Genomic DNA, 24594 nt, shown 5'->3' on the forward strand with positions numbered 1-24594 from the left:
GATTATGACTGTCAATGAATTTGAGAGTGGTGCATTTCTCCAACTCCCATCTCTCGCCTCAGTTTAGTTTACCAAACAAAATTGGCAATGTCAGGCTGTCGAAACTACAGAATCTGACTTTAATAATCATATCAGAGCCAGTGACATTATTACATTTCTGTGAAAAATTGCAAGCATTGGACAAGTGCTTGCTGGTTACGTCCAACAGGGGGCGTGGCCACGCAACGAGCTGCGCTTCCGTGTTTACAAAACCAAAGGGAGGTGACTAGCGGCGAAACGTATGTTTGCCGAGCAAGAATAGAGCGGTGGTGAGGAAAGTGGCACTGTCAAATCATAGGCTGACTGCATGGTAAAAAAAAAAGACGTACCTAATTCCAGATTGCGTTTTACAGCGGAATGTTCACTCGAAGGGGCCATGGAGACGTCAAGAAATCTACACAGAAAGTTCTGGACCCAAAGAAGGATGTATTGACCCGACTGAAGCACCTCCGGTCACTGTTAGGTGAGTAAAACGTCAACGAGCTTTGCTGCTGCACCGAGCAGTGGCTCGCTCGCTTGATTATTGATGGTACCTGCCTCCAAGCAAGCTAACTAACGTTAGATGGCTCTGTAGCTAGCAACATAGGTGCATACCTTTTGAGTCCAATGTTTTTTTACAACGTCGAATACATTGATTTGTCGTCACGCTGATATAAACGTGGAATGTGTTAGCTAACGTTTTTAAGCCAAGCCATCCCTTGTGGCTAGCGCGTCTGTCTAACTAGCAAGCCACAATGTCATTGTAGAACGGCTAGCTAAATTCACTGATTAGCATGCCAGTCAGCAGCACAGCAGGCAGGTTTTCAAAAACCAACGCATTACCTTTAGCCACCTTGCTTTGTGCTAACAGGGTACTTAGCTTAATATCACTGGTACTAACTAGATAACCAGTTGTTATGCAAGTTGGCTGCTATTGTTAACTATCAACTTCGTCCTTCAAGGGATAGCAAACATAGCCACTGTCTAACTTATTGGAATGTAACTTAGATCGCCAGCGTACACTAACAAAATCGGCATTGTTTGTAGCCACAGCCTGAAATTAAGTACTGCAAAAACGTTCATTACAAGTACATTTAAACTTAATCTACCGGTTGGTCCTTCTAGTACTCGAAATTTGAGACAAAATATCAATTATATACCCGAGTTTTTGGGGTGCAGGTACTGCCATCGAGCACACAACCATGTAAACTAAACACCTGTAAGACTTCAATTTGTATGCATGCACCGCGTGCATGTACTTCTGTCATGTGCACGTGCCTTAGGTGATGCGCAAACAAATGTTGATTGTCACAAACAGATAACTGCATTTAATAATAATTTCCTGTTGATATTTTGTCAGAATGAATAACCTACCCCACTGACATTTTGCAGAGTAAGTTAAAATGTAATTGTATTGCAGACAAGGTATGTTTGTCAATATTGCTAAATAGTCTTCGTATGGTGTTTTCATGAAGTTCACTTTGATGTGGTATGTTAGTGTAACAGTTCTTCCGGCCCTCTCCTCGCCCCTACCTGGGCTCGAACCAGTGGACCCTCCACGCACATCAGCTCCCACGAAGCATCGTTACCTATCACTCCACAAAAGCCGCGGTCCTTGCAGAATAAGGGAAACGACTATTTCAAGTCTCAGAGCGAGTGACGTCACCAATTGAAACGCTATTAGCGCGTACCCGCTACCCAGCTAGCCACTTCACGCCGGTTACGCTAGTTGGACCATTGCAATTTACTCACCTTGTCTGAATCCTGCTCGCTGACCTGTATAACCCCTATATCTGGGATGATCCCTCTGTCATTAAGGCCCTACCCGTCAACCACTTTACACTACGTCTGTGTACGAATCTTCATCTCACAACCACTGTATTACAATTGCTGAAGTAGTGCATAAATGGTTAATGGGCTACCGCTACACTTTCGGCATATCAGGGCACTTTCCTGCTGACACTGCAGATTCAATGTCAAGATTTGTGTGGTCAAGAATCAAGATAGAGGTCAACAGCGGGCTGAGGCAGTCTGTTACTTCTGTTTTACTTGTCCTCATGTGTGGGTAAAAATAAGGCAAATCAAATGTTATTTGTCACAGTGAAATGCTTAGTTACGGGTCCTTTTCTAACAATGCAAGGATAAAGTTACAACAAAGGAGTAAATACATTATGTGAATAACAAATAATGATAACGATTAAAAAAATACAAACATGGCTATATACAGGGAGTGCCAGGTAATAGCGTGACTATATAGAGGGAGTGCCGGGTAATAGCGTGACTATATACAGGGAGTGCCGGGTAATAGCGTGACTATATACAGGGAGTACCGGGTAATAGCGTGACTATATACAGGGAGTACCGGGTAATAGCGTGACTATATACAGGGAGTACCGGGTAATAGCGTGACTATATACAGGGAGTACCGGGTAATAGCGTGACTATATACAGGGAGTTTCCCGGGTAATAGCGTGGCTTTTTACAGGGAGTACCGTGTAATAACGTGGCTATATACAGGGAGTTTCCCGGGTAATAGCGTATAGCGTGACTATATACAGGGAGTACCGGGTAATAGCGTGACTATATACAGGGAGTACCGGGTAATAGCGTGACTATATACAGGGAGTTTCCCGGGTAATAGCGTGACTATATACAGGGAGTTTCCCGGGTAATAGCGTGACTATATACAGGGAGTTTCCCGGGTAATAGCGTGACTATATACAGGGAGTTTCCAGGGTAATAGCGTGACTATATACAGGGAGTTTCCCGGGTAATAGCGTGACTATATACAGGGAGTTTCCCGGGTAATAGCGTGACTATATACAGGGAGTTTCCCAGGTAATAGCGTGACTATATACAGGGAGTTTCCCAGGTAATAGCGTGACTATATACAGGGAGTTTCCCGGGTAATAGCGTGACTATATACAGGGAGTTTCCCGGGTAATAACGTGGCTATATACAGGGAGTACCGGGTAATAACGTGGCTATATACAGGGAGTACCAGTACCGAGTTGATGTGCAGGGGTACGAGGTAGTTGAGGTAAATACTTTTGTGTATATATAATGAATATAGTGTATGTGGACACCCCTTCAAATTTGTGGACATGGCTATTTCAGCCACACCCATTGCTGACAGGTGTTTAAAATTGAGCACGTAGCCATGCAATCTCCATAGACAAACATTTGCAGTTGAATGGCCTTACTGAAGAGCTCAGTGACTTTCAACGTGGCACAGTCATAGGATGCCACCTTTACAACAAGTCAGTTTGTCAAATTTCTGCCCTGCTTGAGCTACCCCGGTCAACTGTAAGTGTTGTTGTTGTGAAATGTAAACGTCTAGGAGCAACAATGGCTCAGCCGTGAAGTGGTAGGTTCACAGAACGGGAGCACTGAAGCACGTAGCATGTAAAAATAGTCTGTCCTTAGTTGCAACACTCACTACCGAGTTCCAAACACTCTCTGGAAACAACATCAGCACAACAACTGTTTGTCGGGAGCTTCATGAAATGGGTTTCCATGGTCGAGCAGCTGCTCACAAGCCTAAGATCACCATGTGAAATGCAAAGCGTCGGCTGGAGTGGTGTAAAGCTTGCTGCCATTGGACTCTGGAGCAGTGGAAACACGTACTCTGGAGTGATGAATCACACTTCATCAGTCCGTCAGACAAATCTGGGTTTGGCGGATGCCAGGAGAACGCTACTTGTCCCAATGCAAAGTGCCAACTGATGGTCTGGGGCTGTTTTTCATGGTTCGGTCTAGGCCCCTTAGTTCCAGTGAAGGGAAATCTGTGTCGGTGTTGAAAAACTTGATTGGCATGTACAGAGCCCTGACATCAACCCCAATGACCACCTTGAATTGAAATGCCAGCTGTGAGCCAGGCCTAATCACCCAACCTCACTAATGCTCTTGAGGCTGACTGGAAGCAAGTCCCCTCAGCAATGTTCCAGCATCTAGTGGAAAGCCTTCCCAGAAGAGTGGAGGCTGTCATAGCAGCAAAGGGGAGACCAACTCCATATTAATGTCCATGATTTTGGAATGAGATATTCAACAAGTAGGTCTCCATACTTTCAGTCATGTAGTGTATGTATGTATACAGTGGGGCAAAAAAATATTTCGTCAGCCACCAATTGTGCAAGTTCTCCCACTTAAAAAGATGAGAGGCCTGTAATTTTCATCATAGGTACACTTCAACTATGACAGACAAAATGAGAAGGAAAAAAATCCAGAAAATCATATTGTTGGATTTTTAACACATTAATTTGCAAATGATGGTGGAAAATAAGTATTTGGTCACCTACAAACAAGCAAGATTTCTGGCTCTCACAGACCTTTAACTTCTTCTTTAAGAGGCTCCTCTGTCCTCCACTCGTTACCTGTATTAATGGCACCTGTTTGAACTTGTTATCAGTATAGAAGACACCTGTCCACAACCTCAAACAGTCACACTCCAAACTCCACTATGGCCAAGACCAAAGAGCTGTCAAAGGACACCAGAAACAAAATTGTAGACCTGCACCAGGCTGGGAAGACTGAATCTGCAATAGGTAAGCAGCTTGGTTTAAAGAAATCAATTGTGGGAGCCATTATTAGGAAACGGAAGACATACAAGAACACTGACAGTCTCCCTCGATCTGGGGCTCCACGCAAGACCTCACCCGTGGGGTCAAAATGATCACAAGAACAGTGAGCAAAAATCCCAGAACCACACGGGGGGACCTAGTGAATGACCTGTAGAGAGCTGGAACCAAAGTAACAAAGCCTACCATCACTAACACACTACGCCGCCAGGGACGGCAGTGCCAGACGTGTCCCCCTGCTTAAGCCAGTACATGTCCAGGCCCGTCTGAAGTTTGCTAGAGAGCATTTGGATGATCCAGAAGAAGATTGGAAGAATGTCATATGGTCAGATGAAATCAAACTTTTTGGTAAAAACTCAACTCGTTGTGTTTGGAGGACAAAGAATGCCGAGGTGCATCCAAAGAACACCATACCTACTGTAAAGCAATGGGGGTGGAAACATCATGCTTTGGGGCTGTTTTTCTGCAAAGGTCCCAGGACGACTGATCCGTGTAAAGGAAAGAATGAATGGGGCCATGTATTGTGTGATTTGAGTGAAAACCTCCTTCCATCAGCAAGGGCATTGAAGATGAAACGTGGCTGGGTCTTTCAGCATGACAATGATCCCAAACACACCGCCCGGGCAACGAAGGAGTTGCTTCGTAAGAAGCATTTCAAGGTCCTGGAGTGGCCTGGCCAGTCTCCAGATCTCAACCTCATAGAAAATCTTTGGAGGGAGTTGAAAGTCTGTGTTGCCCAGCAACAGCCCCAAAACATCACTGCTATAGAGGAGATCTGCATGGAGGAATGGGCCAAAATACCAGCAACAGTGTGTGAAAACCTTGTGAAGACTTACAGAAAACGTTTGACCTCTGTCATTGCCAACAAAGGGTATATAACAAAGTATTGAGATAAACTTTATTGTTATTGACCAAATACTTGTTATTGACCAAATATTGTTATTGACCAAATACTTATTTTCCACCATAATTTGCAAATAAATTCATAAAAAATCCTACAATGTGATTTTCTGGATAGTTGAAGTGTACCTATGATGAAAATTACAGGCCTCTCTCATATTTTTAAGTGGGAGAACTTGCACAATTTGTGGCTGACTAAATACTTGTTTTGCCCCACTGTAGGTAGGGGTAAAGTGACTCTGAAACAGGATAGATAATAGACAGTAAGTAGTAGGTCTGTTTGCAGTGGCTGATAGCTGGCCCTCCTAATTGATGTTCAATGGCCATCCCCCTACTGCAGTCGGTGTTTGCGGCATAGGAAGGTTTTCCTCCTGGTCTGGTGCTGGCTTTTCCCGATATGGACATGAAGTGGGGATGAGTGATAAGGTGCTGCTTTACACAGTTTAGGTTGGCCTATTTTTTTGGCCTATTTTTTAATATTTTTATTATTGCTCACTGCTCACCATGATGTGTGCTGCTTTAAATGATGTTGAAAGCTTACAAAACGATGTGGTTTTCATGTTCAAAAGGCCTTTTTGTTAATGAGAACTCAGACACACACTTACAAAAGAACACAGGCAAATGTCACTGTGCTCCCTTCGTTCTTACCGAAAGATAAAACATGCCATTTAAAATGTTTTTGATATCAAGATAGGACTGATATTAAAGGTTCTTCCAAATGTCAGGGACATCCTGAAACCATTACCCCTATCCATGTTGATTCCGCTTAACTCAAGTTTGATTTAAGCCCAGTATCATAGCATGACATCACTAGGCTACGGTCAGTCGCAAGGCCAGGAATAGCTCCTGGTCAATTTGCCCTAAAAGTGCTTCTTTGCGTTGGTTTTGTGCCCAGTTAGCATGTATTTCATGTTGAGTGTGAGAGCGGCTGCATGTTCATTTTCTGGTCATGCCTGGCTGGATCTGGCTGAGGTTGTTAATTACAGGAGCCTGCTAGACCACCTGATCACACACCTCCTCTGTGACTGGAGCTGTGCATGACTATTCCTTAACTATTCCTTACCTTAAAGGCAATGGAAAAAGCCTACACAACAATTCAGAGAAAATTTGCTTTATTATACATTTTTCTAAGATGCAGTGTAAACAACTTCCTTGACCTAAAACAGCAGGTTGTGTGTGTGTGTGTGTGTGTGTGTGAAAAGGCAGAGGGAATGTTCACCACAGTGTCACTTCATCCTCCATGTTTTTGCTGTGATTGTTGGTGGGGTCAGGGTCAAATGGGATGGCTGCTGTTAGGAGGTAAAGCTCTGGGGAAACAATGACTGCCACATCGGAAACCCACTCAACAAACTCCTTTTCCCTGTTGAGTCAAGCTGAGACCTCTTGGCATGTGATTTTCCTCTTTTCAAAAACACACTGGATAGCTTTGAACTCGTTATCTTTAACCCCTGTCCACAGTGTAGCCTACTTTCGTACACTTTTCCATGTTCAACGTACCATAGAAAACAAGCTTATTGCTGTGATTCTGCTAGTGCTTCTAAATTCTGACATATATCTTAGCTAGGCTGCATTAATAAATGACAGTCAGGCTAGCCTATGTGACTGAGTAGTCTATTTTAGAAAGTCTGTGTGTTCTTTGAGGTACAGGCTAAGCTTTACAACCAGCCTACTCACTTTCTCTGGACTAAATTTCCATGTCATTTACATCTACGCACGTTCAATCGTCTACCTCCTTGATGGGTGTGATTTGGGCAGTTCATGTAGCACTCTGACTGTAAATAAACTCTCAAAGAGCCTCTGTAATGATAACAAGCAACCTGCCTTCAGGGCATTATTTTTCATATGCTGGAGTTCTTGCAATGCTCGTACTGGACTGCATTTAGTGAAGTTGTCAAGCCCTCGAATAAGAGACACAGCTATCTAAAATATTTCTGCTCTGCCTACTCGCTGAAGAAGTTAGGCCTAAGTTATCGCAATGAATATCACAGGGCGAAATACACCTTCTGCCCCGCCTTGAAGTGTATTATGTTGAGATTGAGAATGTGTTCATTCAGCTCACATTAAACAATGCATTGTTCCTTTAGAAAAGGCTCACACACTGTAGGACAAGGCTAGTCATTTCATACCATAGAGAAAGATGGGTCATTGTTGTAATTCACATTGACATCAGTGACATTGGAAACCACATAGGCCTAACCAACGGAAGCAATGAATGACTGAGGGCAGTAGCTCGTTGTATGTTATTGTTGTCAGCCAAATGAGTCAATAATACTTTTTCAGATCATTTTAATACCACAGCTTTAGTGAAAATCCAGACTAGGCTTATGTTTAGCTCAGTAATGGGCTACACAGTCAGTGGCATTTCAATCCTCTGCCATTGGCCTGACTCTGGTATGGATATCAAGTCCTGTGCCAGCAGCGGCAATCTCAAATCCATTGTGAATAGCTGGGCGTAGGTGTGAACTGTGTTATACAGGTTTGGTGACACTAGACATGCATTAGCAGGTCTGTGTCTGTCTAGTGTTGCCATTAGGATGACAGTTTGTCATTATCTCCCTGGCAGGGTGCAGCTCCGCTAGCCCCAGTTCTCTCACCAGGCCTCAGGGCTGACACTGGTTCTGTGGGTGAGGCTGAGGAACAGAAGAGAGTGCAGCTTGGCCTGCCTGATCTTATGTAACAGTTTCCTCAGTGCCACTCCCATGGTTGTCCGTTATTACTGTGTACCTGTTAGACTTGCCAATTCCAGACAGTCATACTGTAATTTAGTCTGTTCCTGTGCGATTCATTGTGCTCTATAGGCCTGGCCTAGGTCGAGTGACCAGAATAACTTATATCATACATTAGCTACAATAATATATGACCCATAATGTTAACTGATGTATAAACAGTGTAAAAACCACTTAACAACAATTTCCATGACATTGACTGACCAGGTTAATCCAGGTGAAAGCTAAGATCCCTTATTGATGTAATTTGTTAAATCTACTTCAATCAATGTAGATGAAGGGGAGGAGACCGGTTAAATAAGGATTTTAAGACTTGAGAAATTTGAGATCTGGATTGTGTATGTGTGCCATTCAGAGGGTGAAGGGGAAAGAACAAATATTGAAGTGCCTTTTGAACGGGGTACATTAGTAGGTGCCATGCGCACCGGTTTGTGTCGAACTGCAACGCTGCTGGGTTTTTCACATTTAACAGTTCAAGGGTCCACCACCCAAATGACATCTAGTAAACTTGACACAACTGTGGGAAGCATTGGAGTCAACATGGGCCAGTATCCCTGTGGAACTCTTTCGACACCTTGTAGAGTCCATGACCCGATGAATTGAGGCTGTTCTGAGTGCAAAAGCGGAGGGTGCAACTCAATATTAGGAAGGTGTTCCTAATGTTTGGTATACTCAGTGTACTATCTGTCTTTACCTTAAGATCAGGGTCAGCTCAGTCCACTCCTATTCCTGCCAGTGAGCTGGCCGGCCGGTGTGGGTGTGACGTCCCTAAGCTTGGTACAGCACCAAGATAAGCATCTGGCAGTATAAAGAAGCACTGTGCCATGATCCCCAGGCAATTAGCATTTCAAACAATGTGTGCCATGATAAAAATGCAGCTGGCATACAGCTGTCCTCTTTATCCCCACCTCACACAGGCCTCAGAGTGCCATTGTCAGTAATTTAGGCTTAGATGGTGTTCTTTCACAGGACGGGCTTGATATTTCTGGATTCATGATGTCAAGTACAGTAGAAAACCATTATTTATTTGTTTGCCAAACAACAGAGTACTAGGCCCATCACCTAATGCAGAGTCAGCACGGACCTACTTCTGGGTAAATAAATAAGTATGACAACGGTGACATACGGTAATGAGTGTGACGTCCAGCAGGGATATCTAGTTCCCATCTTGACAATTGTGTACTGACTAGATGCTGTGTTTCGGCCAGGCTATAATCCCCATCTTGACAATTGTGTACTGACTAGATGCTGTGTTTCGGCCAGGCTACAATCCCCATCTTGACAATTGTGTACTGACTAGATGCTGTGTTTCGGCCAGGCTACAATCCCCATCTTGACAATTGTGTACTGACTAGATGCTGTGTTTCGGCCAGGCTATAATCCCCATCTTGACAATTGTGTACTGACGAGATGCTGTGTTTCGGCCAGGCTATAATCCCCATTTTGGCCAAGGTGCACAGGCTAGATGCTGTGTTTCGGCCAGGCTATAGTCCCCATTTTGGCCAAGGTGCACAGGCTAGATGCTGTGTTGGGTGCTCAGGTCAGTGCCTGTATTCTTGGGATGTGGGGCTCTCATATACATGTAAATATGAATATGAAAATGACTAGATGGCTCTATGATATGGTGTGTGTGTGTGAAAATAAAGAACCCCTTGAATGAGTAGGCGTTTTCTTTATTTTGAAATAACACATGAAATAACACATTGAATCATGTAGTAACCCAAAAATGGTTAAATAAATCAAATGTATTTTATATTTGACATTCTTCAAAGTAGCCACCCTTTGACTTGATGACAGCTTTGCGCACTCTTGGCAACCTGCTTGATCTCCTAAAGTATTGCACAAGTCGACTGCAGGTAAATACAAACATTGAAATGTATTTTTTTTAAATCCAGGAAATAGTTTTGATGATATTGACGGTATGTAAAAATCATCCCATAGCTTTTTCCAAATACCACCGACTTACGGTATACCGCCCAAGCCCAATTAAGACCTGTCACAACTGAGTCCCACAGGGAGGAAGGTCTGGCTTTGGGAAAACACTGTTGCTCTATCTTTCAGAACAAACACCTGACTGATCCAGACCATTCTACTCTCCTCTGCATTTCCTAGTATCTGTCAATCAATCTCTAATGTCTATTATTCTCAACTACAGACCTCCAAGTCCAAACAGTCATGAATATTCCCTTAAGAGCAGAGGGAAGTGTGTTTGAGGAATAAGAAATATACATGTTGTGAATCTGTATTCTCAGTGTATTTCAGAGCTGTAAAGAGGAAGTTGATTGAGTGAAGTCTGGAGAGACTTACTATGCTTCACTGACCTTTGAAATGTTTGCTAATCATTCACCTTCATTTGGACTATCTTCAAAAAGTATTTAGTGTCGTCTCTGCTTGGTCAGTCAAGGTCCCTGTGACAAAAATAATAATTCTCATCAATTTAATGTGTTTGACAGTTGTCATTCTGCAGAATCTGAAGGAATGTAAAACACTTCATGATTTTTGTCAAAGCTTGACAAAAAATGTCTCACAATCTACAATTATTTTGCACTGTAGGCTAAATGCTGAGTTTAAATGTAAGGAGGCAGAGGAACTTCACAACGACAAATGCAATAGAACAAAGGGTGAGGAGTAGCCTCGGCCTAGCCTATTTTCTGCACTGAGCAATATTTATTGTGTTCTTTAGACAGCTCATGAGTCAACCAAACTGGTAAGTTTGGTCAGACTGGTTTCCTGGTCTTAAGTTCAAATAACAGAATGTACTGGAGTCCCAATGGGAAAACAGTAGGCTAGCCAATGACAAGTCCACCACATATAATACTTATTTCATATCTGCTTGATCTCCCTAACCATTCATATCAGTGTTGTCACGATACCAGAATGTTCACTATGATACTGATCAGGGCCACTGTGGAAGGTAGATAATAAAAAAACAGTCACTCAGATTTTTTTACCAGCCAAAATATTTTTGGGACATAATTACATTAAAAAAACAACGCAAAACAGATGACTATGGTTTGTAATGTTTCTAAAACAAGAAATGTGTTCGTAAGAAGTAATGCGGTATGTTGCTCAATTTCATACTTTTTCTTTTTGACCTGCCTTTTAATTAAAATATCAGAGACAATATGTTCAGCTGCCCCTTTAAGTCGGGAGGTTGACGTGGTAATTGGCCACTCGAGTCCTCTCACGTGTCTGTGAAAAAAATTAAAACCTGTGTCTGTGATTTGGGATCTGACTATCATTTGAAACAGTCTAGCTTTGTTGACTTTTGAGTAAATTAGACTAACTTTTATGCCTGTACATTGCACTTCCAAAATGTCATCTATCAGCACTTCACTCATTGCCCACGGCTCCCTTGACAGGCGGTGTTGCTGTGCGAGATTGGATATAGGATTCCAATTGATTTGTGTAGTTAGCAGCTATGAAAAATGGCAGAAATACTTTGAAAACAGCTACTGCAGCATTTTTCAAACCCAAACTCGCACATGTGCTCATACTTGACTTTTGCCCATTTTTATTGAAGAATATAATGCTCGCATTGTAGAGCCTTTCAAATGGACCACCCGCCAACACATCTGGTGAAATATACCATTCTTAGATAAAACTAGGGCTGCAAATTTTCCTGAAATATTCCATGGGAAGTTAAGCCCAGGAATTTTGCTTAAATTAATCAAAAAAGTTAGCTTATAACAGTGAACCTTCTTTGGGATAAACAAGGCAATTCTAGGCTTATTTTGGTTAAACTACCCCAATTCAATGGAATTGCAACCCTCTGCATGCACAGTGCATTCTTTCGTCATTTGTGCAGTTCACTCTTCCATCACATGTACAGCTGATTCTCAAGATCTTGCACACTAATGAGATGCTATTGAGCCCACACTACTACACTGTCTGAGCCAAGGACTACATGCTTTCTGGTAAGTCTTGATTACAATACTGGGTGGGGTGAATATATTTTATAGAACATATACATTATTTTTTTGTTAACTAGTAAATAGTAGCCTAAAGCAAAGTGTGTTTAAATCATTTCAAGTTGTTAACAATTTCTGCTAGTTAGTTTTTGCTACCATGTGGGTTTTAGCTTGCTTGAGCCTGCTAACTGAGGAGGGTTAATTCACCTGTTTCCATACATGTTTCATTTTAAAACATGTATCTTACAAAGGAGTTGTTTAATCAAACTGCATAACTATTTATCTGTACATGGAATTCTATTTGTTTTTTAAACTCTTTTTCTAATCTTTACAGGAAAATACCACGAGCACTAACTGATGTGTGGAGACATTTCAGTGCAGCTAATGTAGGAGGACAGGCTGTATACATTTGCAAATACTGTGCCAAATCATATGTGAAGAATGCAACAATGATGCAGAATCATCTGGCCAAGTGCATAGAGTTCCCTCCGCGTCACAACAAGCAACCTCTGACAAAAGTCCCTCTACTTCTATTCGAGGTGAAAATGATGAATCGGACACCTTATCGGTAGCAACAGCTCATGGTCCTCCTGGAATCAGAAATGCTGATGAATGTCTTGCTTGAGCTGTGTATGCAACTGGTTCACCTCTGATGCTCACAGGCAATGTGTATTGGAAGAAATTTCTGAATGTTCTTCACCCAGCATACACCCTTCCAACCAGACATGCTTTATCTACTAATTTGCTGGATGCAGAGTTCAACAGAGTTCAAGTGAAGGTCAAGCAAATCATAGAGAAGGCAGACTGTATTGCAATCATCTCTGATGGGTGGTCGAATGTTTGTGGGCAAGGATAATTAAATACATCTCTACCACGCAACCAGTATTCTATAAGAGCACAGACAAAAGGGACAACAGACAGACCGGTCTCTACATTGCAGATGAGCTGAAGGCTGTCATCAATGACCTTGGACCACAGAAGGTATTTGCACTGGTGACAGACAATGCTGTGAACATGAAGGCTGCTTGGTCTAAAGTGGAGGAGTCCCACCCTCACATCACATCCATTGTCTGTGCTGCTCCTGCATCGAATCTGCTCCTCAAGGACAACATGGCACTGAAAACAATGGATACACTACAAGAGAGCCCAGGAAATGGTTAGGTATGTGAAGGGTCATCAAGTTGTAGCAGCAATCTACCTCACCAAGCAAAGTGAGAAGAATAAGAGCACCAAATTGAAGCTGCCCAGCAACACCTGTTGGGGTGGTGTTGTCATCATCTCTTTGAGCCTGACAACGAGCCATCCTCAACAAGGTTGGAAAGTGACATTGAAGATGAGGCCTCAGTCTGATGTTCAAGAGGTGGGCATTGAGGATGTTCCATAAGAAGACATGGAAGCCTGAGAGGAAGACAACTAAAGCTTTAGGTCCTAGACTATCATTTTACAGATGTATGTTAAATGTTTTTTTGGAGATGAGATGGATCATTGGGGATCATTCAATATTCCCTTTTGTTGTTCAGTGAAATCATCCCATGTGAAGAGTGAACTCATTTAGTTAAAGTTAAATTCGTAACTAAATAGTTTTTTAAAATTTCTATTGGAAGGATTTAATCATTTGCAATTATGTCTACTTTTTACAAGGTAAAATGTTTATATTTCTGTCTCCATATGATATGGTAAATGCAAAAAGCATCTACATTTAAATGGTATTAATACTATTTTGCATATATTTCCATTAATTCCCATGGAAACTTTCCACCTCTGAATATTCCCCAAAATGTGCAACCCTAGATATGCTATGCTATGCTAAATATATTCACGTCACCAAATAATTGATTAAAACACAGTTTTGCAATTAATGTCTACTAGCACCATGGTGTATCTAAAATAATAACAGTAGACAATGTATAAGGCTAATTATTATACTAGAGTTGTACACACCTTGACATTAAATTGTTCAGTGCAAATCCAACCCTTGTCAGTGCAATGTCTGGAAGCAGGAGCTGATGGTATCCTTAGTTTATCACACAGTTGTGTGTATGTTTTACTTTTGAAGGTTGGTGAAGATGGTTGAAACCATGAAGATGGTTTGCCTAAGACTACCACAAAAATTACATTTGTCTATGCTAAATGTGTTTAAATTGCAAAATAAATATATAGTTTGGCTATAATAAATACATTTTATTCAATGGGGCAAGGCAGAAATGACACACACAATACTTTTCATTTTACCCATGCAACAATATAGCCTATTATTAAAGTAAGTCTGTGTATGATATCATAAAGTCTTTTACATGTTATTCCAAATGAGATTTTATATAACCATACAGTTTAAGAGGTCACTTTTGTCATGCCAACAAGGTGAAGGTGTTCTCTCCTCAAATGGCACAACAGAATCATACAGATTGACAATGGCACAGCATATGACAACCATTTTGTCTAACTGAGCGATGTCTCCTTCCATATCTGGAAAAGGATGAAGTAGAAATGGATGCTGCTGCAGCATTGCTCATCTTCACAGTGGGAATCCAGTCGACATGGGTGTCCTGATAGAGGTCAGCTGGTGAACCTACAGTGAATAAACAAATGAAAAACACACCTGCTGTTTGAATACCACTTCTTCAGGTCACCTGTACCATCAGGGCTCTTGATTTTTGGGGTTGTGTTTAATTCATTTAAGTGTTTCAGTGTCATATACCAATAACATATTTTATTAGGCTGGGACAACTAATAGTCAACACAGCAGGTTGTCATATCCCATTGAGGTATTTGCCAGTGGTGAAATGATCAGAGCAGACTGTAACGGCGTTCGTCTGTTGAATGAAGAAAGTCGGACCGAAATGCAGCGTGTAGGTTACTCATGACTTTAATGAACAGAATAGCGGTACGTGAAATAACTGAAATACAAAAACAACAGAACGGAACGTGAAACTAATTACAGCCTATCTGGTGACTACAACACAGAGACGGGTACAATCACCCACGAAATACAAAGCGAACTCAGGCTACCTAAATACGGTTCCCAATCAGAGACAACGATAAGCACCTGACTCTAATTGAGAATCGCCTCAGGCAGCCAATACGAAACACAACATATAAACCCATGTCACACCCTGGCCTACCCAAACATATAACAAAACACAAAATACAATGACCAAGGCGTGAGACAGACCCTGGACTGACAGCTGTCTAGGTTCAGGTCTTGACAGGCAAAAAAGTTTATTCACTTTTTTTAACTCTTCTCTCCTTGGTGTTTCAAGATTACGGGTAATCTAAAAAACAAAAAACAATCCTGTCTTTTTAGAGCAGGCAAACACTGCACATAAAATGACCGTGGTGATGAATCAACTAGCATTGGGCACTGTTATCATGCAGTTTGGGGTAGCCACTCGGCCGTTGTTGTCAGAAGAGTTAATGCGGTGGTCTCCCAACATGGCCACCAGAAGGCGTTTATATGTCAACTGCAAGCCCTTTGTTGATTCTAGTGACAATGAGACGGGAGGCAAAGGAAGATAATTTGTTTTTGGTGGTGAGGGAGAACGTGAATTTAATCACGTTTTTGGTGACGTCAGCTTTGAAATCAGAATATTTTGTTGTATGTTTTTCATATGATCACAAACAAAGTACTAGGGTAGGAAATGGAGCTGTAAGGAAAGTTAGTATCAAGTTAAATCTGGAAGCTACCGATTTTTCTTGCATTGTAAAAGTGTTCTCGCCTGCATTACTGTTAACAAAACAATGGCCATCAAGTTGATACATTTCTACTTCTCGTTTTACATTATTCAAGTGCGTTAACTTCTTCTGTGCAGCGTGAGTGGGGAGGTAATGCAGCTCAGACAGCTCTAGCATTGAATGGCTATAAAGGGGCTGCACTGATAAACTTGATCCTCTCAATCACTTGAGACACATTTGACAGATGTAACAAAAATTCTAGTGCCGAACTAATCCAAACTCTTAAAGTTGAGGTCCGCATTGGTGAAACAGCGCCACTGGTCATCCCAGGCACATTTGTTATTGTTTTTTTGTTTGTTTTTGAAACATGGCAGAGGAGCGTTCTGCATCGTGGATGTAAAAAATCATCATCATTGGAGGCTCCCGAGTGGCACAGCGCTCTAAGGCACTGCATCGAACACGGGCTGTATCACAACAGGCTGTGATCAGGAGTCCCATAGGGCGGCGTATAATTGGCACAGTGTCAACCTGGTTAGGGTTTGGCTGGTGTAGGCAGTCATTGTAAATAAACATTTGTTCTTAACTGACTTGACTATTTAAATAAAGGTTAAAAAAAAATAGTGCGTACTCTGCTGTTCTATTGCGCGTGCAATGATGTTTGAAGGAGGCTGACATCTTTGTTGTATGGCCGTATCAGCTTCCCCATCTTCGGAGTCCAGCGTTGATCTGTTGTGGTACTCTAGGTTTACAACCTAAAGGAAAACAAACCACTCACCGTGGCCTAATCCTGTTAATTTGTTACAGAGGTAGACCTACAGACTCCTCTCATTACTGCCTATAGGTGTGTGTTGTCCCAGTAAATAGCCTCATGTTTCTTTTTCTACCCTGGTTGTCATCTCCATTGAAATCTAAAGGGTATTGCTTTGTTTTTTTCTGGTGAGATAATCCGAAAGGCATGGAGAGTAGACTCCACATGGGCTGTAGGGAAATCAATAGATGACCATGCTGCTAAGAACAAAAGTCCTAGGCCTATGTTCAGAATTGATGAGCAAGAACATGAGCTACCCCATTTGTTCTTAATTTTGGGATAGTGTTTGGGGTAAAGTAAAAAGCATCTTCATACTGTCCTTTTGCAGCATGGCCAGATAGTGATGATCGTGCAGCATGGCCAGATAGTGATGATCGTGCAGCATGGCCAGATAGTGATGATCGTGCAGCATGGCCAGATAGTGATGATCGTGCAGCATGGCCAGATAGTGATGATCGTGCAGCATGGCCAGATAGTGATGATCGTGCAGCATGGCCAGATAGTGATGATCGTGCAGCATGGCCAGATGGTGATGATCGTGCAGCATGGCCAGATGGATGATCGAGCATGGCCAGATGGTGATGATCGTGCAGCATGGCCAGATGGTGATGATCGTGCAGCATGGCCAGATAGTGATGATCGTGCAGCATGGCCAGATAGTGATGATCGTGCAGCATGGCCAGATAGTGATGATCGTGCAGCATGGCCAGATAGTGATGATCGTGCAGCAGCTTGCCTCTCGCCTTCCGCTGCTCGCCATCCCTGGTTAATTAAGTAAAGCAACCTCATGAGGAAGAGTGACAGTCGCCAGTTAAGCGGCTCCCCTTTGCTAAACTGCCGAGATTAGCCGCTCCCTAATCTGTGAAAACAGACTGAGGCCTGAGGCCTCAGGCTGCAGCCAGGTACTGCTACCATATCTGTCAAAGGTTCAATCTGTTGTATAATACTGATGATGTGGCCTTTCATGTTCCTGAAGTGTCAAATGTTATCATATTTAATTTTGCACAGCAATTCCACTGGGACTCATATTTTGTACTGTAAAAAGTATGTCAAACAAAAACCAATGATTGCGAAGTTTTAAAAAAAAACATACTCTTTTGACAGTTTCCAGTGAAAATTTGACAACACTTTTACTTTAAGAACAGAACAGATGCGAAGTCTGGCAAAAAAAAATGACGGTTTGCTGTTTGTGCCGTCATTTGCTTACCAAACTTTGCATCTGCATTGTTTGCAGATTTGCAAATTCCAATAGGCTACTACTAAGGCTGACCTGAGTGATTGTATCTGACAGTGGCATGATATGCTTAGCTGCCAATATCACACAACCCTGGGAGGTGTAGCAAGGCTGTTGAAAGCTAGTTGTAAACCACTGTTATTTATCAGGGTGGACACGTATGAATTCCAGCCTGAGTGAGCAGCTGTACCACTGCCTCTGTTCCACGACTGCATGGCCAAACACGACTCCAACACCATCGTTAAGTTTGCTAACGACACAACAGTGGTAGGCCTGACCACTGACAATGATGAGACAGTCTATAGGGAGGAGGTCAGTTAACTGGCAGTATGGTGCCAGGACAAATACCTCTCCCTCAATGTGAGCAATACAAATGAGCTGATCGTGGACTCCAGGAAAAGGAGGGCCGAACAGGCCCCCATTAACATTGATGAGGCTGTAGTGGAGCGGGTTGAGAGTATCAAGTTCCTTGTTGTCCACATCACCAACAAACTTTAATGGTCCAAACACACCAAGACGGTCATGAAGAGGGCACGACAAAACCTTTCCCCCCTTAGGAGACTGAAAAGATTTGGCATGGGTCCTCAGATCCTCAAAAGGTTCGACAGCTACACCATCGAGAGCGTCCTGACCGGTTGCTTCACCGCCTGGTATGGCAACTGCTTGGCATCTGACCGTAAGGCACTACAGAGGGTAGTGCGTACTGCCCAGTACATCACTGGGGCCAAGCTTCCTGCCATCCAGGACCTATATAATAGACGGTGTCAGAGGAAAGCCCATAAAATTGACATAGAGATCCCAGTCACACACTGTTTTCCCTGCTACCGCACGGCAAGCGGTACCGGAGCAAAGGGCTCTTTAACAGCTTTTACCCCCAAGCCATAAGACTGCTGAACAATTCATCAAATGGCCACCAGACTATTTACATTGCCCCCCTCCATTTGTTTTGTACACTACTGCTACTCGCTGTTTATTATCTATGCATAGCCACTTCACCCCGACCTACATGTACAAATGACCGCAACTAACCTGTAAGCCCGCACACTGACTCGGTATGTGTATAGCCTCGTTATTGTGTTACTTTTAATTTTTTATTATTATAATAAAACATTTCTTAACTCTTCTTGAAATGCACTGTTGGTTAAGTAAGCATTTCACAGTAAGGTCTACACTTGTGTTCGGTGCATGTGACAAAGGTTGATTTGATCTCCGTGGGTTTAACCTGACGGTCAGGAGTTGACCATACACTGCTTAGAGAAGATGATGTGTGTTGCTCAGGCTGTTATTAATGTCTTCTAACTTGAACGCCTCAGTTCTAAATCACACTGCCAGCAGCCAAGGCCATGCTCTGAGTAGTGTTGTCACTATACCATCATTTTGATTTCCATACCGATACCAGGTTTAGTATCACGATACTCAATACCATGAGGATACTTGATAGCAAAACGATACCAAAACAAGAAGGTGTATAAGCCATTCACATAATGGCACTTGATCCAGACAAATATTTTATATTTTAAAATAATTTACACTTTTAGATTTTTGAATGTATGCATTAATGAATCAATTACACAATCAATTTGATGTTTGAATTATTTATTTTTTATACCAATTTAGCTACATAGCAACATAATGGTAATTTATTTTAATTGTAATCTCTATGAATAAACTGGGTAAATCAAGATATAGCCTAGGCCTATTCACAATACAGGTGAATGCATATTCAATAAATCAAATTGTATTGGTCACATACACATGGTTAGCAGTGTATGTGAGCAGTTATTAGCAGTTATTGCGAGTGTAGCGAAATGCTTGTGCTTCTAGTTCCGACAGTGCTGCAATGTCTAACAGGTAATCTAACAATTCCACAACAACTACCTAATACACACAAGTATAAGTAAAGGGATGGAATAAAAATATGTACATATATGGATGAGCAATGACTGAGTGCCATAGGCAAGACAATATATAGTGTATACATATGAGATGAGTAATGCAAGGTATTTAAACATTATTAAAGTGGCTTGTGATTTCAAGTCTGTATGTAGGCAGCAGCCTCTGTGTTAGTGACGGCTGTTTAACAGTCTGAGGCCCTTGAGATTGAAAAATTGTCTCGGTACGAGAGAGAAGTGTGTGTGAATGCATTGAGTTATTTAGCTTGTTTTGGGTGATTTCATGAGACAACCGATGGAAAAACTATCTGTTCTTTTATTTTACTGATCAAAAACATTTGCATGGAAGAAGCAATCTCTTCTCTTATAGAAGTGCACATGGTCTCTTTAAGACCCATGATGTCATTCACAGTCAATTCGAGGCTCGAGCTAAGATGATCTTGAATGGGAGAGACGTGAGGTGGGGTGACGAAGTGAATGTCCCCAAAAGCTTTATTGAATCAGCTTTGTAATCAGCAATATTTGAATTATGGTTTGCATAAACAAGGTACTAGGGTAGTGAATTGATGTTTGTTTCAGCTGTAAGCTAGCAAGGAAAGTTAGCCTACAAATCTGAAAGCTACCGGTATCTTCTTACATTGTAAAGTGTTCTAGCCTGTATTGTACATAGTTTTGGGAACAGTAATTTAAGTTTCAACAGTGTTTCATTATTCAAGAGTTTCAACTTCTGTGCTGCATAAGTGGTGATGCAGCCCAGGCTCCCAGTGAGTTCAGTGGTTTCTCCTGACAGGCTAGAGCTAGCAACGAGTAAGTGGAGCAGGCACGGTGATCTAGTGCTATAAGTGGACATCTGCACTGATTGAGAGACTTGATCCTCTCTCAATCAGTAGATGACCTGAGAAACATTTGACAGAAGTACCGACAGTAACACAAATTCTAGTATCGAACCGATTTTCATGTTCTGGTATCGGAAAAGTACTGAGGTTTCAGTATACCGTGCCAAACTAGCTCTGAGAGTCCTGTACGTTACTATGACCTGCCCTTCGCTGGCTGGCTGCAGTGCAGACTGAGTGCTTTATAAGCTCAGCAGCTCCATGCATCAGTCTATAGTGTCAGTCCTGGTGAATGGACTTCCATTGACCTCACAAGGGAAACACATTTGGCTCCGTAGGATGAATTATGATTGACTGCTCCGTGGCCTTCAGTGCTGCGCTCGTGGTGTATCTGGTTCATTCACTGGTGGTGGGAGCAGCTGTGTGTTATCAAGGCCTCTGAATGAGCCTGTTCCTGCTATGCATCCATTGCTTCCTAGTACTGGATTTATCATTAGATGTATCATTAACCTCCTCTTAATATGGTCAAAAGTCAGCGACTCAGTTCTGCTCTGAGGGCTGTGGAGTGAGTTCCGAGCTCGCTTGGCTGACTGATTGGAGGTTTGTTGTGTTTTAAGACTGGCTTCTCGCAGGTTGGCTTCTTTGAAATAGCTGAGCTGTCGCAGCGTCTGTGCTGTGGCGGTGGTGAGATTAGGCTTGATTAGCGGCTGGCACACTCAGTGGCTGGCGTAGATAAGAGGTAGATAAGGAGGAGGATGAAGAGCCTGCTGTGCCCTACTGATGTCCCCCATTGGGTCGGTGGCTGCTGTGGATGGACTGGGGTGAGAGAACAGGTGCCTGCTATGTAGGGTGTATAATCCTAATTGAGAACACTGTGGCTGTGTTAGTTAGCGGTCTGTCTGACTGCAGATTCAGGGCACTGTTCTAGGTATCCGTGAGAGAGGCAGTGAGTGGCACAGTGACTGAACTGCAGCACACTGCTGCCTGGCCTGCCTAGTGACACAGTGCATGCTGCATAGCCTACATTCCTCCAATGGGGGGTCTCTCTTTCATCCATCTCTCCATGGCCCCAGGCACCTCCGCACTGAAACAAAACCACAGTATCTGAGAGAGCTGTTTTTAAAAATGTAATTATCCCTCTCCCTAGTCTCTTTATTCTCTCGCTCTCCGAGTGTGTAGGCCAGAGTGATATGGGATTTGGGTCGCTAGCTAACCCTGCATCCATTCATCGGTTTCCATATTAGCAGGCTACCCCACATCTCCTCAGCTCTGTGTTGTTGCCCCTCAGGCATCTTAGCCTGGTTAAAGACCTCTCTTAGCCTCGTGCCAGAGGCAGCCTCTTTCTCTCCCTCATCCCTATTTTTCCTGTTCCCCTTTGCTGTCTCTCTCTCTCTCTCTCTCTCTGTATCCCTCCTCTTCCCTCTCTCCCACCTGATCCAGCTAAATTGCCACTGGTGTACTGCACCTGCAGTGCTAGGCCTGTAGCCCAATCTTCCAGACAGACAGCCAGAGCAGAGGCAGAGCAAAATGTATGCCTATGAGAGTCCCCTTCAGTCTGCCTGATCAAAAGCTGATTGACTAGGTCCTCTTGTATGAGTGTAACGTAGGATATTAATGACTCCATGCAGTGTGAACGGCAAACATTTAGCTCCCTGCAGCTAGGGAACATTTGACACACTTTTCTACAGTAAATTACTTATTGTCATCATTATATGCCTACAGGAAGTGTTTCAGTCTGAACAGGTCAGGGAGCTGTTAGCCAAGTGTCTGGATGTTTTTACAGTACAGTGTAAATATTCCATTGGCTTCAGATGACTAGATGACCTTCACCAGTTCAACACTGTGGACTGGGCCTAATGCACACGCCAGACAGTGCACTCTCAGTTGAACGTTAATCAATTAGAACATGTGATGTAGTTACAGTAAAGTGCACAAAACATTCAGTGGTTTATACTGTCCACAATACAGGCTTTCCACCCAATTCACTTACTCTAACAAAATCAGGATGTATTTGGTTGGGGTCTCTGGCCTAATTGATTTGGCCCAGAGACATATCACACAGTAGTCTGGTATTGCATGAATCCCTTGGAAGTGGGCAATGTGTTAGAGCCTCAGTTTAACCCAGAAGACCTAGTTAGGTAGTCCACATCCTAAATGGAAACTTCAGTAGACTATTTGGGTGTTTTCCCAGTCTCCCTACATAATTATGAGTAATTATGAGTGATAAGAGGTGTTTCAGACATAATTATGCACCATAGCAATATTTTAGCATTTTCGCGCCGGGAGATTTCAACCGATGATGCCATTGCCTGTTGTCTGCTATAAAAATGAATGGAGCAATGTTTTATAGCAATTATTGTGGTCTTAGTGGTTCGTCGATTGCTCGCTAGCAGCGATTAGATATGGTTGTCCTTCTTCAATAGAGACATAGGAACATCGTTGAGACAAGTCCAATCTGCCACGACATTTCAGGATATTTAGGTTGCCTCATTTTCCATTACTTTGTAAAGACTACACCCTGACGGGAGCCCTACTTCCTTGTCCAATTGTGTTCCCACCTTTTGAAGGCAGACCTTTCCAAACGGGGGCGTTACTAGTTTCTACAGGTTCACGGTAGCTATGTGACCGTGCACTGTCTAACTGAGATGGCTAGCTAAATAATTACAATGGCTGCTTCTGATTCCTCTTTCCAAGAAGAGCTGGATGACTAAACTGTTTTTGATGTTCTTTTACATACAGTTGAAGTCGGAACTTTACATACACCTTAGCCAAATACATTTAAACTCAGCTTTTCACAATTCCTGACATTTAAGCCTAGTAAAAGTTCCCTGTCTTAGGTCCGTTAGGATCACCACTTTATTTTAAGAATGTGAAATGTCAGAATAATAGTAGAGAGAAATGATTTATTTCAGCTTTTTATTTCTTTCATCACATTCCCAATGGGTCAGAAGTTTACATGCACTCAATTAGTATTTGGTTGCATTGCCTTTAAATTGTTTATCTTGGGTCAAACATGTTGTGTAGCCTTCCACTAGCTTCCCACAATAAGTAGGTTGAATTTTGGCCCATTCCTCCTGACAGAGCTGGTGCAACGGAGTCAGGTTTTTTTTCTTCAGTTCAGCCCACAAATGTTCTATGGGATTGAGGTCAGGGCTTTGTGATGGCCACTCCAAAACCTTGACTTTGTTGTCCTTAAGCCATTCTGCCACAACTTTGGAAGTATGCTTGGGGTCATTGTCCTTTTGGAAGACCCATTTGCGACCAAGTTTTAACTTCCTGACTGATGTCTTAAGATGCTTCAATATATCCACATAATTTTCCTGCCTCATGGTGCCATCTATTTTGTGAAGTGCACCAGTTGTTCCAGCAGCAAAGTATCCCCACAACATGATGCTGCCACCCCTGTGCTTCACGGTTGTGATGGTGTTCTTCGGCTTGCAAGCCTCCCCCTTTTTCCTCCAAACATAACAATGGTCATTATGGCCAAACAGTTCTATTTTTGTTTCATCAGACCAGAGGACATTTCTCAAAAAAGTACAATCTTTGTCACAATGTGCAGTTGCAATGAGTAGTCTGGCTTTATTTTTATGGCGGTTTTGAAGCAGTGGCTTCATCCTTGCTGATTGGCCTTTCAGGTTATGTCGATATAGGACTCGTTTTTACTGTGGATGTAGATACTTTCTGTACCTGTTTCCTCCAGCATCTTCACAAGGTGAAGGTGGAGCGGCAGGTAGCCTAGTGGTTAGAGTGTTGGACTAGTAACTGAAAGGTTGCAAGTTGAAATCCCCGAGCTGACGAGGTAAAAAATATCTGTCGTTCTGCCCCCGAACAGGCAGTTAACCCACTGTTGATAGGCCGGTCATTGAAAATAAGAATTTGTCTAATTAAATAAAGGTTAAAAAAAAAAAAGGTCCTTTGCTGTTGTTCTGCGATTGATTTGCACTTTCCGCACCAAAGTACGTTCATCTCTAGGAGACAGAACGCGTTCCTGAGAGGTGTGACGGCTGCGTGGTCCCATGGTGT

General features: G+C 42.6%; 1 protein-coding gene across 4 annotated transcripts in view; it reads left to right on the forward strand.

Annotated features, from left to right (window-relative positions):
- The first annotated feature begins 271 nt into the window (after positions 1-271).
- Positions 272-24594, forward strand: part of LOC124001930 (ral GTPase-activating protein subunit alpha-2-like) — a 193369-nt gene continuing 169046 nt past the window's right edge. For all 4 annotated transcript variants that reach the window (XM_046309095.1, XM_046309098.1, XM_046309097.1 and 1 more), the window contains exon 1: positions 272-502. In XM_046309095.1, the coding sequence (XP_046165051.1) occupies positions 397-502 (106 nt within the window). In that variant the 5' untranslated portion in view covers positions 272-396. The remainder of the gene's footprint in view (positions 503-24594) is intronic.

The sequence above is a fragment of the Oncorhynchus gorbuscha genome, linkage group LG17 (genome assembly GCF_021184085.1).
Source record: "Oncorhynchus gorbuscha isolate QuinsamMale2020 ecotype Even-year linkage group LG17, OgorEven_v1.0, whole genome shotgun sequence".
NCBI classification, from domain to species: Eukaryota; Metazoa; Chordata; class Actinopteri; order Salmoniformes; family Salmonidae; genus Oncorhynchus; species Oncorhynchus gorbuscha.